General features: G+C 33.9%; 1 protein-coding gene and 1 non-coding gene across 2 annotated transcripts; one reads left to right on the forward strand and one right to left on the reverse strand.

Moving 5' to 3' along the window:
- Positions 1 to 575: 575 nt before the first annotated feature.
- Positions 576 to 2,756, forward strand: LOC107474532 (uncharacterized). Its single transcript, XM_016094158.2, has 5 exons — positions 576 to 628; positions 755 to 957; positions 1,079 to 1,210; positions 1,297 to 1,482; positions 2,395 to 2,756. Exons 2-5 carry the CDS (start codon positions 775 to 777, stop codon positions 2,416 to 2,418), a joined length of 525 nt encoding a protein of 174 aa, XP_015949644.2. The 5' UTR covers positions 576 to 628; positions 755 to 774; the 3' UTR covers positions 2,419 to 2,756.
- Positions 2,757 to 17,215: 14,459 nt separating this feature from the next.
- Positions 17,216 to 17,319, reverse strand: LOC127745134 (small nucleolar RNA R71). The gene has a single exon (XR_008006330.1). It is a non-coding gene; the product is annotated as a small nucleolar RNA R71 (small nucleolar RNA).
- Positions 17,320 to 18,342: the final 1,023 nt, after the last annotated feature.

The following is an 18,342-nucleotide window of genomic DNA, read 5'->3' on the forward strand; positions in this document are numbered from 1 at the left end:
ACAAATTTATAAATAAGTTATAAATTATTTATATTCATAAATAAAATATTTAATTTATTTATTAAAAAATTTCCAAGATTTATTAGGCCCAATTTAAATGATCCTGCGTTAAATTGCTCCACTGCTACAAGCCTACAAAGAAAAATATTTTGACAAATGCCTGTCCAAAGATAGTAAACCGAAAGCAAAGCGGCAATATCTGTATGATCTATTTTATTTATGATGTAGACCTGTATAAGGGATAGACCGGATTGATTTAAAAAATATATTTTTTTAATACATAAAAATCATTTTATATTTGAATAAATATTTTGAAAAGAACTTTTTAATATTAAAAATATCTTTTGTTTTTATTCTTTTAAAATAAAATATTATTGTTTTTCAAAAATTAAATTCTTTACATTTAAATAAATCAAATCAAACTAATACGAATTTGTTTATAATTTTGAGTATTATTAAGTTGTTAAAATAAAATTATTAAAAAATATTTTTTATTTTTTAATATGTTTACTAAAAAGTTTAATAATAAAAATAAAAATAAAAATTATTTTTTATATAATAATAGGTACCCTGGCTCCAATCAACAGAATCAGATCGCAGAATCCCATACGTTCGTTCATACGTTCCGGTGAGTCAAGTCCTCCGCCTTCTCTTCTCCGATCCACATAATTTGTGATTTTATGCATCATTGAATTGAAACTCCGCGAGCTTCTCTTCTGTTTCTGTGTTATTTGCTGATTGATCCTGAAATCAGATTAACATTCAGAGAGAGATATGGCTTGTGCTGGAGATAAAAGAGTTAGGGATGTGGACGATAAACCGAATTACATTGTGAGAATAACTTCCTCTGATGAAGATGATGACGACGATTACGATTCGATTGAATACGTTTCCTCTCCTAGGAAGCCGACTGAGGAAGAAATTTTTGACTATTACAGACAGGCCTTCAGCAGTAAGGTGCTTTTAAATTCACACACTTTTTATTTTTTTCATTTTGTTCTATTTTATTCTTTTTAGGGTTTAGGATTTAGGGATTTGTTCTGTTTAGGGTTTTGAATTTTTTTTATCTTGTTTACAGGGATTCGATGTTCCAGAGACTGGATGCTTATTAGCTGGCGGAATTGGACCCTATCGGATAATAGATGAGACACGTGAGCAACGTGTGACCGGCATGGCTAAGCAAGCTTTGCAAGTCTATAATGGCGAAAATGTATTGTTTATGATGGTTTTTGATTTATCGATTTTAATTTATAACTATAATCTCATTCACTAATGGTTGTTGTTATTACCATGTAGAATGCGCGTTTTGAGTTTGATCACCTTGTCAAGGCTAATAGCCAAGCTGTTGCTGGCCTTATGTTTTACATTACTTTTATGGCACGCTCGGGAGATAATGCGTCTCAAACCTTTTATGCCACAGTGTGGAAAAAAATATGTAATCAGGGAACAGAAGTCCAGAGTTGTGTGATGGAAACTGAGCAGGTATCATCATGATTTATCCATCTTTAGCGTGTATCTTGTGACATGAGATATCTAGTCAAGTTTTGTAAGATGGTACCTGATTAGGTACCAACATTGCGACCATCATGATTTATCTGATCTTGATGGTGTATCTCATGGCATTTCGTTTTAGTTATGACTTTGTTGATTGTGTATGGATGCATTTTTACTTTGATAATGCTGTTTTGCTTTGTGATTACTTTATCATAAGGTTTGCATACATTGTGATTCAGATAATTATTTGTGATTGTTAAATTGCTTGCATGAGTAATCATAAGTTATTGCCTATCATAAAATCATCAAAACATAAGTGATATTGCTTCTATTTTTTTCTTGTCAAGATATTTCATTTTATTTGATTTGGTAAAACCTTTACTTTTCAAAATTAGCTTATAAAAATTAATTTTCAAAATATAGCTTTTAAAAGTTGTAGCATCTATGTTTGGTAAATTAAATTAGAAATGTTTTTTAATAAGCACAAACAACAAGTATGTTTGGTAAAATAGTTTTTAAAAATAGACATTCATGTAAGAATTAAATTTGAATATTAATTAATGTATAATGTTATATTAGACCTCTTAATTTTAATAAGTACAAGTCATGTTTGAAAAACTCTACTTTAAGTGCTTTCAAAAGCACTTCAAAATGCTTTACCAAACCAAGCCTTAGCGACTAGCGTGATCTTCTCGTATATATTGATAATTGACTAATTGTTGACAAATAAAAATTAAGAATGTATTTCATAGTTTTAATTGTATTTTATAGTTTTGATTGAGTATTGTATTTAAATATTTTCTCCCTACTTTTCATGTGGTTAGTCTATTTCTCTGCATTGATTGTTTGCATTGTAGTTAATGTAACAGGCTGAGATTCTCTTTTGATTTATTTATACAGGAAGCTTGTACTTCTCAGGTGTAAGTTGCAGAGACAAGTCTAGGAAGTGTAATTAGAAGTTAGTGAGATATAGTTTTTAGCTCAATTAGGAAGTGTAATCTGAGCTGAGCTCATCTACAAGCTGAGGTTCACCACCCTTAGCTTCATTCCTCTTCTGCTATCTTTTCTCTTTTTATCAACTGTTCTTGATTTCTAAAACCACAAGTTCTCAATTTTAGCAACTACACATGATTTTGAATAATCACCATGTAGTATATACCTACTCTAATATGGGTGAGTTTTAGCATGAGGCTCGTCTGTAAAGGATCAAGCGGATCCCGGTGCGCTGTATCAATATTGACACCACTTGGTTTTACGTTTTAGACTTGTTATTAGCAGTATCCTCTTTTTTTTTTTGGACACGTTATTGGCATTATCTTGTTTTATGGATTTCGTATGTGCTTCCAATATGACCCCATGTTGAAATAGATAAATGTTTAAGGCAAAAATCCAAATTGCAAAAACGTGTTAACATTTTTTCCCCCAGGCAGTTCAGGCTTTGGTAGTTTGGTGTTAGGCTTTGCTTTGCTTCTTCTAAACCTTGTTATTGAATTAGGTCTTCCAGAATTGGACTCCAAAAATAAATGTTATGGTCCAAAAATGTAAAAAAAAAAAGAGAAAAAAATGTAAAAAAAAAATGAGTAAAAAATGAGTAGCCGATTAATTAGTTTTCACATGGTAGTCTTTTTATGTGTCTGTATAGACTATAGACTATAGACACATATTTGAAAAAGTTTGGTCAACAATGTCATTAATATATTTGCGCAGAAATAAATAATCACTATATACAATCATTCATTAGATAATTATTATGTATTGAAATAAACATTTAACGTCTCAATAAATTTTATAATACTGTTGAGTCTGTTGTAAATAAATTTAATATTTTGTCTATACAGATTTAATTATTCTAATATAACAAGTTTTATTGTTTGGTGGCTCACAATTATTTAGTTAAAGATTATATAAATCAGTATATATAAGAATTAACAAGTACATAGTGATAGTGAATATACTCTAAAAGTGTCACTATACTCTAAAAGTGACAAACTGTAGCGTAGTTATGAAGTGTTCAAAATTTCACTTTTATTATTTATTTTTTATTAGAGCATTTTTTATTCAACATTAACTTATGAGAATGAAAAAGATGAAAAGACATAACTTGTAAAACTTTTTTTTTAATTTAACAAATTTAATAATATAATAATTTTATTTTTCTATGTCACCCTAAATAACCATATCATCAAATAAGGTGCCATCTGGCTTCCATCACCGCTGAAAAAATTACTCAGAAGAATAAAAATGACAACAAAATTTTATTTTCATATGTACAAATGACTCATTAAAAAATTAGAACTACAATTGTCCACAGCATAAAAATTCATGTGTATATTTGTTTTTTTTTTTTAATTTTAACTGTGAGAATTATAGTTATCTTTATGACTGTTTAATTTAACACACATCATTTTTGTCTCTTCTCTTGTTTTGCTAATTATTTTTTCTTCTTCGTATCACTCCATCTCTTCATCTTTAAGAAATTCCCATCTCTCCAAACTAATGATTTTTTATGATGCCATGCGATGCTAATGAGAAGCCACCACAAATATTGCTTGATGACAACACATCTCTGCCTTTAACATTGAAGTTTTAGGGTCTTCCTTCGCAATCTTATAACCGATTAACCTTGAAATTAAAGTATTTTTTTTTATCATTAGCCATTTTAAAAGACTTTGTTCATAACCAGTTTCTGACTGTTCTTGATCATCATTATTGCTCCATCTTAAAATATTATTAAAAATTAAATGGTGGTTTTTTTTGTTTTGTTCATCAATGTCGATAGCTTAAGTGCGTTAACAACTTAAATAGATAAAGTCCGTGTGAAGAAGGAGGGTCGGGTAGAAGAACCAAAGTCGGAAGTGTAGCAGCATTATCAACGTCAACTTTGATGGCATGTAAAGATGGAGCTATGCTAGGAAGAAAATATAGCTACTAGAAAAAACAAAATTTAAAATAATAGTGGCATCATCTACATCAACGTCAATGGCCAGATAAAATGATGTGAAGAAGAAGAAAGGTTTAAAGAATATAAAAAAATAATTATTTGTGGGTGAAATAAAAATGGTGCAGTAATAAAGATCATTATAATTACAATATGACTAGATATCCTTTAAAAATAGTTTTTTATTCAGCTTTTTTAATTTATTACATTAATTTAAAAAAATTAAAACAAATACATCGAACTAGATTTATTATTTTTAAATTAAATACAAATTTACAAGAATAAGTTAACTAGAATTAAAATTCAAAATTTTAAATTTAAATGTTATAAACTCCTAATAAATCCCGAATAAAATCTTAAATATTTTAGATTAGATTTTTACTCATAAACCTTCCCTCTGTAAAGATTCAGAGTTGCAGCGCCTCTCCTCCTCATATGTGGCCGCTTTCATATTTTCTCGCGCCACGCACCTTCTCTACGACAATCTACTCCTTCAGCGACGCGCAACTCCCCTGCGCTGCGCACACACCCCACGCCTCCTCCGTTGATGCGCGCCTCCCGTCCATGGTCTCCTCCCTCGCGCTGCGCACAACCGCACCTCCTCCCGCGCTTCTTCCGTTGATGCTCGCGCACCTTCTCCTGTCTCCGGTATTTTTGTTTGTACAATTTTAAAAAATTTTGGTTGAATTTATTCATGAAGATATGGTATCCTTTTTTTGTTCGTTTAATAAAAAATTCTATTTTTTAATTTATGTATAATATTGGAAGTGTCTATATTTTTTTTCTTATTTTAAATGTGTCGTTTATGATTATAATTTTCTTTTGCACTCATATGTTTGATTTGGATGTGTTTATATTGTTCATTATATTTTCATATCTATATATAAGTTTTTTTCACATAAATTTTAGATGTGTAGATAAAATATTTAGAGTGTATTCTTATAATTTTGGATGTGTATTTGAGTCTAGTTTTCTTTGTCCAATATGCAATTTAGAACCACAATGCCAATAATTTAGATGTGTCAATACATAATTTTAGTTGTGTTTATGTTGTTTATTTAATTTTAGACGTGTTTTTGACATCAGTTTTGAATATTTTGAATAAGAAAAAAATAATTGAAGTGAGTTTAATTTATTTTAAAAACTTCACTGATTTAGTGCACGAAAAGTTGTTGCAAATTTTATGTTTGGTTTGTGAAAAATCGATGCATTGCAAGTGGTTACAAATTTTACGGTGACAAGTATAATATATAATAAATTAATATGGACCTGCTACACATACAAGCAAAAAGCCCAACAAGTCATACAAGTCCCCCAGCCCACATCCTTTCACACGCGCAGTGAAATACATTGAATGGAGCGTCATTTACACGCGCTCAACTCAAATGGTTGCACTTCACGTAAAGCGCTCGTTAATGGCGCAATCTTCCAATTCTCAAAACCATTCAAAGAAAACACAGCCGTTCCATTTTCAAGCAACATTCGAAACTGAAGATATACAACTCGTCGCTAAGATTCGAACTCTGCATCACCACAACATAGAGTTCTCGATCAAGAATCTCCAGAAAAAACAAGGTACGTACGTTACTATTTTAGTCATCTTGTAGATTTTTCACATTTCGAAATCGAAGAAGTAGGTTTTCCTGTTCTTCTATGTTCTTCTAGGTTTTACTGTTGTTCTTGTTCTATCTCTCATTTTGCTGTTTTTAATATTCTTCTTGTTCTACGTTTTACTGTTCTTCTTGGTTCTAGGTTTTACTGTTCTTCTTAGTTATCCTAGGTTTTACTGTTCTTCTTATTCTAGTTCTTCTCGTAACTGATTTTTAGGAGTATATTGCGTAATTTGTTGGGTGTATATGGCATAATTTGTTGAATGTAAATTTCTGAACTGATATAGTGTAATATAATCAACTGTTGCAACTATTCTAATATTACTTGTCCTTGTAATATTGCTTGTCCTTGGGTGTATATGGAATAATTTAGTGGGTGTATATGGAGTAATTTGTTAGGTGTATATGGCATAAATTATTGGGTGTATCTGAAACATAACTATGGGTGTATATTACGGATATATATGGGTGTATCTGAATCATATTTATGGGTGTATCTTACTGATATCTATGGGTGTATATTACTGACATCTATGGGTTTATATTACTGACTTCTATGGGTGTATTTTTCATTTCAGAAAAAATGGCAGCGAGAACCCAAGCTCGAAAAAATGTAAGAACAAATATATGTCTTAGATGAAATCAGTTTTATATAATAGAAATATATCTGACAATAATTTTGTTTTTGTTTACAGCAAACCAAAGACATTAAGTGTGCAACACATTTATTAAGTGAGAAATTCAGAAACATGAGTGAGGAGAAGAAAACGATTGTGAGGGATTTGGAATTTGGTGGCTTGATGCACATCCCGCCACTAAGGGTGCATCACCAAGTATTAAGGGAGTTGGCTAACAACTTCAAATTAGGGGAGCACAGACTGGAAACCGGATACGGTTCTTTTAAAATAAGTCCAAAAACAATAGGTGATGCGCTTGGCATCAACGCATCAGGTAACTCACTAAAAATTATAGGTGTTTATTAACTGATGCTTGGGTGTATTTAAGTTTATGCTTGGGTGTATTTGAATTGATTTTCATACTATGTTGTTTTCCTTTTTGTAGGGGATCTATTTCCTATAAAAGTCAATTATAAAAATGATACGTGCTCAGGAGGGCATTCTCGTCATTTTGAAGTTAAGGGGCAGAATGGTAATCTTGTCATATTCGAGGATCTGAGAAGAATTGTACCATGCCAGTCTTGGACATCAAGAAGACCAAGAGTCCGTCTCAAAAACAGTGGTGCTGAAAAGGCGACAAGTCATAAGGCCCATTGGGTTAAGTCAGGACAGCAAGAAACCCAATAATGCTTTTCAAATTCAATGGGAGGCATAATTTATTATTAATTTTCAAATTTTTAGGCATTTATGTTAGTTTGTTTTGTTGTTAGAGTTTGTTGGAATATTTGAATTACTTCTGATTTGCTTAGTAGTATTTTTAGGGATTTTAAATTTAAATCAAATCTGATCTAATCTAATAAGATCAAATCTGATTTAAATTAGTTATCATATTTTTAGGATTTTAAAATTTAAATCAAATATGATCTAATCCAATAAGATCAAATCTGATTTAAATTAGTTATTTTATCTTTTAGTTGGTTGTTAGGAGCCTATTTAAACACCTCTGGTGAAATCATTTGGAATAACTTTTGATGAATAAATTTCAGTTGCTTTTAAGCACTTTTATTGTGTGAGAAGTGAGGTGAGTGATTTGCTTCACTTGTTGCATGAGGAAGATTGGAGGATCCAACACTAAGGTGATCTGCGTGGTGGTTTCTTTCAGTTTTCGCCCCTCTGATCTAGGTTGTCAAGGACAAGTTCCTTGAAGGTCTAGTAGGGAATCCCTTCCGGTGACCTAGGTTGCTAAGAACAGGTATCTTAGAGGTCTAGTAGGAAAACCTTATTTATCTCTTATGTTTCCGCTGTGTTTTCTCTTATCAAAAAAACTTTCTGAGGATAATAAAGAAATTTTTAGAAGATTTCAGGGTAAGACGCTCAAAAGTCTTACAGATGAGATGATGGATATTGGCGTTGGTAACGAACAGGATCGCCTAATGCTCAAGAAGATTTTCATCCTCTATATACAGATGGCATTCCTTTTACCAACACAATAAACAAGATCTCACCTGTGCACCTGGCCTCAATTTTTGAGATGGACACCATAACAGAGCAAAACTGGAGAGGGCATGTTTTGAGTTTTATCATCAAGGGCATAACCAATTACAAGGAGAAAAAAAAGGCAATTGATGGCTGCCTCTTTGCCTTGATGATAATTTACTTTCATCTTTTAAAAAATAAGGACAAGAAGAGGGCAGAAAGACCTCCAAAACCCTGGATTGCAAACTGGAGTAAGGAGCAGTTAGTCGAAAGAATGAGGGCGGAAATAGAGGAAAATATGGTAAGTGAACATAATATGTTGGGTGTATTTTATTTATCTGAATGCTGCTAACTAAAATTTCTAATATTTCAAGGGATTGTAAAGATGGCAGAAACAAGAGAGAAAATGAAAAAAATAGAGAAAAAAGAAAAAAACAAGAAATAAAAAAAACAAAAAAAGGAAGGCAAATTCAACATCGTCTTCGGAGACAAAAACAACTGGTAGTGACAGTTCTACCTCTGAGTCTGAGACTCAAGAAGACTCAGAGGATTCACCAAGAAAACAACCCAGCAAAAAAAGAAAAAAGTAAGTACCATACTTGGGTGTATTGTCTTTATCAAGTTGGGTGTATTTTTTTGAACCATTTGGGTGTATTTTGTTTATCAATTTGGGTGTGTTGTTGTTTATTAAAATGGTTGTATTTTGTTTATTGTGTTGGGTGTATATTGTGCATTCATTTGGGTGTATTTTATATCTTTACTATGTTTTAAATAATGATTGTTTGCCTTCCAGAATCGACTCTAAAAAAAGAAAGAAGAGTCATGAAGATTCTGATGCAGAATCTGAATCAACTGATGAGTAATGTTCTGAAATTATTACTCATCTCTTTTGGCTTTATTATAAAGATTTCATGTATTAACAGAAGTGTCTCTTAATAACTTATAGAAGCGAAGAATCATCATCGGTGAAGAAGCAAAAAAAAAGTAAAAGACACAAAGAACACCAAAAAAGTAAGCACTTCTTTGGATAATATTTTGTGAATAAAATTAATTATTTATTTCTGATTCATACTTATTTTTTCCACCCAAAACACAATTCAAAAAGAAAAAGGTTGTTATTGAGCATTCATCTCGTGAAGAAGATCAATCCTATCATGGGTACAGAACTTTGTAAGCTATATTACCGTCTATCATCATGATTATTTTTGTTAACATGTTCTTTTATGAATTTACTGACAGATCTGAAATAGGAAGTAAAGATCTAGATGAATTCTTAAGGGAAAACAATGAAAATTCTGCTGCACAGGGTATGTCTTGTTGGGGTGTATATTTCAGATTTTATCGTGTTTTCTTTGTTAATAACTGTTTCTTGTTTCGCCGGGAGAAGGAAGCTGACCTGCGATCGACAGAAGGTCACTATGTCTACTCTAAAACGTAAGAAGCTTTATTTAATAACATCTTGTTATCATGATTTAACTGTATGATATTTTGTCTGAATAACATGAACTCTGTTTAGAATACCGGACATAAACTTGGGAAGTGATGATCCTTCCTCTCAATGACACACAATACAAAGTAGTGTAAACAGACCGGCAGACTGCATGTAATTTCTCTTTCAAATAACCATTACTTTTGTTCTTGTATTACCTTCTACTTCTAATTCTGTATTTTTTTTAGAAAAAAAGCCCTTTATTGTTTTATTCGAGAAAAAAAAGGCAGAAAAAAAAAACAAAAACTGCAATTATGTAAGTTCTCAAAAAATAAAGCCTGTCTTTCTTTTGAATTGTTCGGGTGTATTTTTTGACTTTCTTTGGGTGTATTTTAGAATGAGTCTGGTTGAAGATTCACACAGTGAGCCGGCTGATTTCAATATGATGGTTGTGAGAAAAGAGACACCGTCCGAAGCTCTTGCAATGTGAGTTTTTCAAGAATATTTCAATCTTATAACCTTTTTATTTTCAAATGCATTGTTAACCTTTCATTCTTCTTCTTGTTTAGAGTTTCGATTCAAGTTTGTCTACCAGTGTCCCAAACAACCGCTGTGCTGGAATTTGAAGAAACACCTGAGTTAAAATATGAACCAACCCCCTGCTACAAATTGAAGGAACTACAAAAACGTAAGAAATATTATTGGGTGTATACTTGGTTATAGTTTGGGTGTATATTAGGTTAGAGTTTGGGTGTATATTGCCCCTGAATAGTTTTATTTACGTCATGATTAATTTTATGTGCCGTGCAGGACTCCTGAACCCCCCCAAGAACTTGAAGAAAGCACACCCACAGTTCCCCCAACTCCATCTAAAATGTAAGTTCATTAGAGTAAAATCAATGTTTTGGTTATCATCCGTATATTCTTATGTTTATAATATGTTATACATGATCACGCAGTAATCCAGCCCCAGAAGACGCTGCTGCGTTGATGATGATGGCACGGACAGCATCGTACGTTCCTAAAAAAGATCCGTTGCTATCATTCAGCCTTGGCTTCACTGATTCGAGCCAAGAAGAAACAACAACGCAGGAGGGGGCGTCAACACAAGATGAACACGTGGCAAAAACTCCAGAAACCCCAACACTGCTAGAATAATTAAAGAATCTGGTACATAAAATTGCAAGTGCTGGGGTGACAAGAGAAGAAAAAAGTCCACAGATTCCAAAGGAGAGTGGGGCAGAGGGTTTCGAGAAGTTTGAAACTCCTGTCAGACTGAATTTAGATACTACTGACATGAAAAAGAAATGCTACCACTGGGCTATACGAGTGAAATCCATCACAAATGAGCGAACTAATGAGTTTGACGACATCGGCAGACTCCAAGCCGGAGATATATACACTCTGTCAAAATTCCACCTTGCATCACTTGCGCCTAAAACGCATATAGAAGCTGAGGTAATATCACAACAATATTAATTTTTTTATCACCAAAATTAAGTACAATCCTGATTGATGTGTATTCTGTTTTTCTAGATTGTCTCTGCCATGTGCTTCATCGTAAACCAACAAAATATTCAAAGGTTTCAAGAAGAAGTATACTGTCTCCCCCTTGATATTGTGGTAAGGGTTGCTTCAACGAATTTTGGGTGTATTTTCTGCATTCCTTAGGATGTATTATTTTCCTTACATTGGGTGTATTCTGTTTATTGATTTGGGTGTATTTTCTATGTTCAATTGGGTGGGAGTTGTTTATTTGTTTGGGTGTATTTTATGGATACATTTGGTTGTTCTCAATTTTTGCAGAACATGACGATTGTAAATCATCCAGAGGGGGTATTCTTAAACGCTAAAACTAATAGGCCATTCAGGGTGTCAGACTACCCAATGTTTATACCCTTCTTGGACCTTAAAAAATTAGTATCACATCGTTATGTAAGTTTTCATTTCAAAAACTTCTTATTACGATTTTTTGCTTATGTGCCAAATAAATTAAAACAGTGTTCAATCTGAACATATTTCAGATTTTTGCACCTGTTTGCCATTCAGACCATTGGTGGTTATGGATCGCTGATACAAGAAAGAAGAAATTTTATATAGTCGACCCAGTACACAACAAATCTCCAACCAAAGAGAGAACTGTGCTGAATACATTTGTTGTAAGTTGGTTCTATGTTCTGTATATATATATTTGGGTGTATTTATTTTTAATATAAGGGGTAACTATTAACTCCTTTGGGTGTATCCTTTTATTGAAATTATTCATTTATTACTGATTTGTTTTGTGTTTTAAGGGATACGTAATATCACGACTTAAAGTATATGCTGGGGGGCACCTCTGAAATCAAAGGACAAGGACATGAAAATTGTAGCACCATACCTTCACATCTCGGGGCAAAAGACAAGGTATAAATCTTTCACTCTGAAAATTAAACTTTCCTATATGTAATTTATATTTTTTTTTTCTGTTTTCAGCTATGACTGTGCTATATACGTAATGAAGTGGCTTGAGATATTTGAGCCCGCAAACATTAAGAGGCAAAAGTATGAGTGGGACAATTGGACTCAGGTAAATATGTTTAAAACTAAATAACTCTGTATTACATTACTCAATTAACATGGTTGATTAAACAGAATATTCTTCTTTACTGTAGGACGAGGTGGACCACTTTAGAGTAGAATATGCTTCCCGGATTCTATTCCATGACATGAATCTAGACAAACATGAAGCCATTAGAGGAAGTAATGCAATAAGACTGTCCAAGCCATCCTCGTTGTTATTGAGTCCATATTGTCAGATAGATTCTGAGGATGTTGACACTGCTTAATGTAATAGATTCTCAGGATGTTGACACTGCTTAATATAAATCTTATATAGTCTTGTAACAAATGGAAGACATGTTATAAATATTTGACAATTATAATGCATTTTATTGTGAAATTTCTTTCAATTATTAAACTCTGTGTGCTGTGTTCAAAATGTATGAATTACAGGTACTATAATATGAAGGAAAACATCAAATCAAATATACACCCATAACCTGCTATTTTTTACACCCAAAGAAAGTTGAATATACACCCTTAAATCTTTCTCCTCTGATGCTTTGTGCCTAAAACCATAAACCCTAATACCTAAAACCATTAAACCATTGTAAAAAAAACAAACAGGAGATTGTGAAGTATATATATGTATCTATATGTAAAATGTGAATCACAATAAAATTCACAAAAATACACCCAACAGAACAGTGATTTTACACCCATATTCTGTAACTATATACCCAAAGAGTTGTCCCCTGCTGCTGGTACCCTGAACTGAAAATTCATAACATGTCCTTGATATTGGCTGGAATTTGAATGCACCACTGATGCAGCATCAAACAAGTTTATCTGAATATAAGAAACTCACATATTAGCTAAACTATTAATGAGAAAAATAAACTCAATCACCACAAATTTAAAGAACATCACTTTTACCTCGCTTAAAACTTTCGATTTCTTCTTCTTTGTGGCATTTGCAATCAGTTTGTCCAACTTTGAACCTAGCCTATTTTTTGGACGTCCTCTTGTTCGAATCTTTGGGGGGCTTTGAAGCTCGTTAACGGATTCCAAGTTGGCGTCTTCGTGAGATAAAGAAGATGTACCCTTTCTTTTGGCCTTCAATGATTCCACCTCAGCCATGACGTTATCGTACGCACGGTGCAAAATTGCAGTCAGCTCCTCCGATTCGGATGTAAATTCGCAAATATTTTGTGAACGAAAAACCAATTGGTCAAACCTCTTGCTTCTTGGCTCCAAAAGTGGCTCGTCGTGGCTGCTCTTGATGTGTGTGTGTCGCCTGTTTACCTTCTTGCTCCATCGTTCCAGTATATATCTAGGTGACACTTGGCTTACTTGTTCAAAGCTTAACACGCTTAGTGCGTGACGACACAGTATCCCTCTCGACTCGAATAATAGGCATTGGCATTTTATCTCGGCTGCAACTGAGCGTAAGTAACCACAAACTTGTTGAATATTGAGCTGGAAATTTGTTCTCCAACCTCATATACTGAATAGCCTAGAGCAGAATTCGTTAATCTAGTGATGCAATTCACCTTTCCTCTGAATTGCACTTGGATTTCCCTAAACTTTTGATGAATGTACTGATGAGCGGATAATTTATACGCTTTTTGGCATTGTTTTTAGTATGTTTTAGTTAGTTTTTATTATATTTTTATTAGTTTTTATTTAAAATTCACTTTTCTGGACTTTACTATGAGTTTGTGTATTTTTCTGTGATTTTAAGTATTTTCTGGCTGAAATTGAGGGACCTGAGCAAAAATCTGATTCAGAGGCTGAAAAGGACTGCAGATGCTGTTGGATTCTGACCTCCTTGTACTCGAAGTGGATTTTTTGGAGCTACAGAAGCCCAATTGGCGCCCTCTCAATTGCGTTAGAAAGTAGACATTCAGAGCTTTCCATTGGGTAGAAATCTTTGGACGTTTAGTTCTTAGACCATTGGGGGCTAGCCTCACGGCCATGCCTAGACCTTGTTCTTATGTATTTTCAACGGTGGAGTTTCTACACACCATAGATTAAGGTGTGGAACTCTGCTGTACCTCGAGTATTAATGCAATTACTATTGTTCTTCTATTCAATTCAGCTTATTCTTGTTCTAAGATATTCATTTGCACCCAAGAACATGATGAATGTGATGATTATGTGACGCTCATCATCATTCTCACTTATGAACGAGTGCCTGACAACCACTTCTGTTCTACAAGCANNNGCCACGTCCGTTCTACATGCAAACAAGGCTTGAATGTATATCTCTTGGATTCCTTAATCAGAATCTTCGTGGTATAAGCTAGAATCCATTGGCGGCCATTCTTGAGAATCCGGAAAGTCTAAACCATGTCTGTGGTATTCTGAGTAGGATTCAGGGATTGAATGATTGTGACGATCTTCAAACTCGCGATTGTGGGGCGTTAGTGACAGACACAAAAGAATCACTGGATTCTATTCCGACATGATCGAGAACCGAAAGATGATTAGCCGTGCTGTGACAGAGTGCGTTGAACATTTTCACTGAGAGGACGGGACTGTAGCCATTGACAACGGTGATGCCCAACATACAGCTTGTCATGGAAAGGAGTAAGAAGGATTGGATGAAGACAATAGGAAAGCAGAGAGACGGAAGGGACAAAGCATCTCCAAACGCTTATCTGAAATTCTCACCAATGAATTGTATAAGTATCTCTATCTTTATTTTATGTTTTATTCATCTTTTAATCATTAATTCTTCATAACCATTTGAATCCGCCTGACTGAGATTTACAAGATGACCATAGCTTGCTTCATACCAACAATCTCCGTGGGATCGACCCTTACTCGCGTAAGGTTTATTACTTGGACGACCCAGTGCACTTGCTGGCTAGTTGTGCGAAGTTGTGAAGAATGTATGTAAACCATGGTATTGTGCACCAAGTTTTTGGAGCCATTACTGGGGATTGTTCGAGTTGTGAAAAGTATGAGTCACAATTTTGTGCACCAAGTTTTTGGCGCCGTTGCCGGGGATTGTTTGAGTTTGGACAACTGACGGTTCATCTTGTTGCTTAGATTAGGTAATTTTATTTTATTTTGTTCTTCAGAGTTCTTAAGAATGAATTCTAGAGTTTCAAGGTGATGTTCTTATCATCACAAAAGCTGATTGGTTCTCATCAATTTAGCTCTTGAATGTAATGTCCTGCTGAAGCTTGGCTAGCCATGTCTAATTCCTTTAGAACTTGGCTAGCCATGTCTAATCTTTTTAGACTGCAGCTTTAGACTAACATTGCATGATTCCTGGAATTCTCATTAAGAATTTTGAACCCTTATTTTTCTTTTTTCCAATAATTTTCAAAAAATCCAAAAAAATTACAAAATCTTAAAACCAAAAATAATTTTATGTTTCTTGCTTGAGTCTAGTGTCTAATTTTAAGTTTAGTGTCAATTGCATGTCTTTTTTTTCTAATTTTCGAAAATTACATGCATTATGTTCTTCATTGATCTTCAAGATGTTCTTGATGATTTCCTTGCTCTGATCTTTAAATTCTCTTGTCTTGAGTGTTTTGTTGTTTCTCATATGCATTCTCAATTCGTTAGTGTCAATAGTATACAAACTTCTAAGTTTGGGGTCTTGCATGCATTGTTTATTTGATCTTAGTTGCATTTTGATTATTCCTCATCATTAAAAATTCAATTTTTTTTTAATTTCTTAAAAATTCAAAAAAAAAATTTAATTTGTGCCTTTTTCAAGTCAATAATACAGAGAATTGAAGATTCAGAACATGCAGCAGAGGAATTACACAGAAAAAGCTGGGCGTTCAAAATACCCAGTGAAGAAGGAAAACTGGCGTTTAAACGCCAGCCAGGGTACCTGGCTGGGCGTTAAACGCCAGAATGTATACCATTCTGGGAGTTTAACGCCAGGATGACACAAGAGGGAAGATTTTGTTTTTAATTCAAATTTTTTTCAAGTTTTCATAATTTTTTCAAAATCAAATCTTTTTCAAATCATATCTTTTCAATCATATATTTTCAAAATCAATTTCTTTCTATTCTCAAAAAATACTTGCCTACAATTAATGATTTGATTCAACATTTCAAGTATGTTGCCTTTTCTATTGAGAAAGGTTTAATGTTTGAATCATATCTTTTCTTGTTAGCCAAGTCATTAATTTTAAAGATCAAATCTTTTTAAATTGTTTTTCAATCATATCTTTTCAATCATATTTTAAAAAAAAAACCATGAGTTTTCAATCATATCTTTTTTATTTCTAATTTCAAAATCTTTCTCAAAAATCACTTTATTTCTTTTCCAAATTTAATTTTCGAAAATCATTAATCAATTTTTTTCAAAATCATTTCAAAATCTCTTACTTTATTTTCGAAAATTCTTCCCCTCTTCTCACATCCTTCTATTTATGGACTAACACTCCTCCTCAATGCACAATTCGAACTCTATCTCTCTTGATAAGTTCGAATTCTTCTACCTTCTCCTTCTATTCTTCTTTTCCTCTGACACCTCAAGGAATCTCTATCCTGTGACATAGAGGATTCCATACTTTCTTGTTCTTTTCTCTTTCATATGAGCAGAAACAAAGACAAAGGCATTCTTGTTGAGGCTGACCTTGAACCTGAAAGGACCTTGAAGAGAAAGCTAAGAGAAACTAAAGCACAACTCTCTCTAGAGGGCCTAACAGAGCTCTTCAAACAAGAAGCAGACATGGCAGCCAAAAACAACAATAATGCCAACAATGCAAGGAAGGTGCTGGGTGACTTTACTGCACCTACTCCCGACTTCTATGAGAGAAGCATCTCTATCCCTGCCATTGGAGCAAACAACTTTGAGCTTAAGCCTCAATTAGTTTCTCTAATGCAACAAAATTGCAAGTTCCATGGACTTCCATTGGAAGATCCTCATCAGTTTTTAGCCTTCTTCTTGCAAATCTGTAATACTGTCAAGACCAATGGGGTTGACCCTGAGGTCTACAGACTTATGCTATTCCCTTTTGCTGTAAGAGACAGAGCTAGGATATGGTTGGACTCATAACCTAAAGAAAGCCTGAACTCTTGGGAAAAGCTAGTCAATGCCTTCTTGGCAAAGTTCTTTCCAACTCAAAAATTGAGTAAGTTTAGAGTGGAGGTCCAAACCTTCAGACAGAAGGAAGGTGAATCCCTCTATGAAGCTTGGGAAAGATACAAATAATTGATCAGAAAGTGTCCTTCTGACATGCTTTCTGAATGGAGCATCATAGATATCTTCTATGATGGTCTGTCTGAACTGTCCAAGATGTCATTAGACAGCTCTGCTGGAGGATCTCTTCATCTGAAGAAGACGCCTGCAGAAGCTCAAGAACTCATTGAAATGGTTGCAAATAACCAATTCATGTATACTTCTGAAAGGAATTCTGTGAACAATGGGACGAATCAGAAGAAAGGAGTTCTTGAGATTGATACTCTGAATGCCATATTGGCTCAGAACAAAATATTGACTCAGCAAGTCAATATGATTTCTCAAAGTCTGTCTGGAATGCAAGCTGCACCAGGCAGTACTAAGGACGCTTCATATGAAGAAGAAGCTTATGATCCTGAGAACCCATCAGTGGAAGAGGTGAATTACATGGGAGAACCCTATGGAAACACCTATAATCCTTCATGGAGAAATCATCCAAATCTCTCATGGAAGGATCAACAGAGACCTCAACAAGGTTTCAACAACAATAATGGTGGAAGAAACAGGTTTAGCAATGGCAAGTCTTTTCCATCATCTTCTCAGCAACAAACAGAGAATTCTAAGCAGAGCCACTCTGACTTAGCAACCATGGTCTCTGATCTAATCAAAACCACTCAAACTTTCATAACTGAAACAAGGTCCTGCATTAGAAACTTGGAGGCACAAGTGGGTCAGCTGAGTAAGAAAGTTACTGAACTCCCTCCTAGTACTCTTCCAAGCAATACAAAAGAGAATCCAAAAGGAGAGTGCAAGGCCATCAACATAGCCGAATTTGGAGAGGAGGAAGAGGCAGTGATCGCCACTGAGGAAGACCTCAATGGACGTCCACTAGCCTTCAATGAGTTCCCTAATGAGGAACCATGGGAATCTGAGGCTCATACTGAGACCATAGAGATCCCATTGGATTTACTTCTGCCATTCATGAGCTTGGATGAGTATTCTTCCTCTGAAGAGGATGAAGACGTCACTGAAGAGCAATTTTCTAAGTACCTTGGAGCAATCATGAAGCTGAATGACAAATT

This window comes from Arachis duranensis, chromosome 2 (assembly GCF_000817695.3).
Source record: "Arachis duranensis cultivar V14167 chromosome 2, aradu.V14167.gnm2.J7QH, whole genome shotgun sequence".
Taxonomy (NCBI): Eukaryota; Viridiplantae; Streptophyta; class Magnoliopsida; order Fabales; family Fabaceae; genus Arachis; species Arachis duranensis.

What these genes read in the sequence shown, in the direction of transcription:
- LOC107474532 (XM_016094158.2), top strand. Translation starts at nt 775, where the DNA reads ATGGCTTGTGCTGGAGATAAAAGAGTTAGGGATGTGGACGATAAACCG. An exon ending in AAGTCTATAATGGCGAAAAT is followed by an intron (nt 1,211 to 1,296) that starts GTATTGTTTATG and finishes ATTACCATGTAG; the next exon opens with AATGCGCGTTTTGAGTTTGA. An exon ending in GTGTGATGGAAACTGAGCAG is followed by an intron (nt 1,483 to 2,394) that starts GTATCATCATGA and finishes TTATTTATACAG; the next exon opens with GAAGCTTGTACTTCTCAGGT.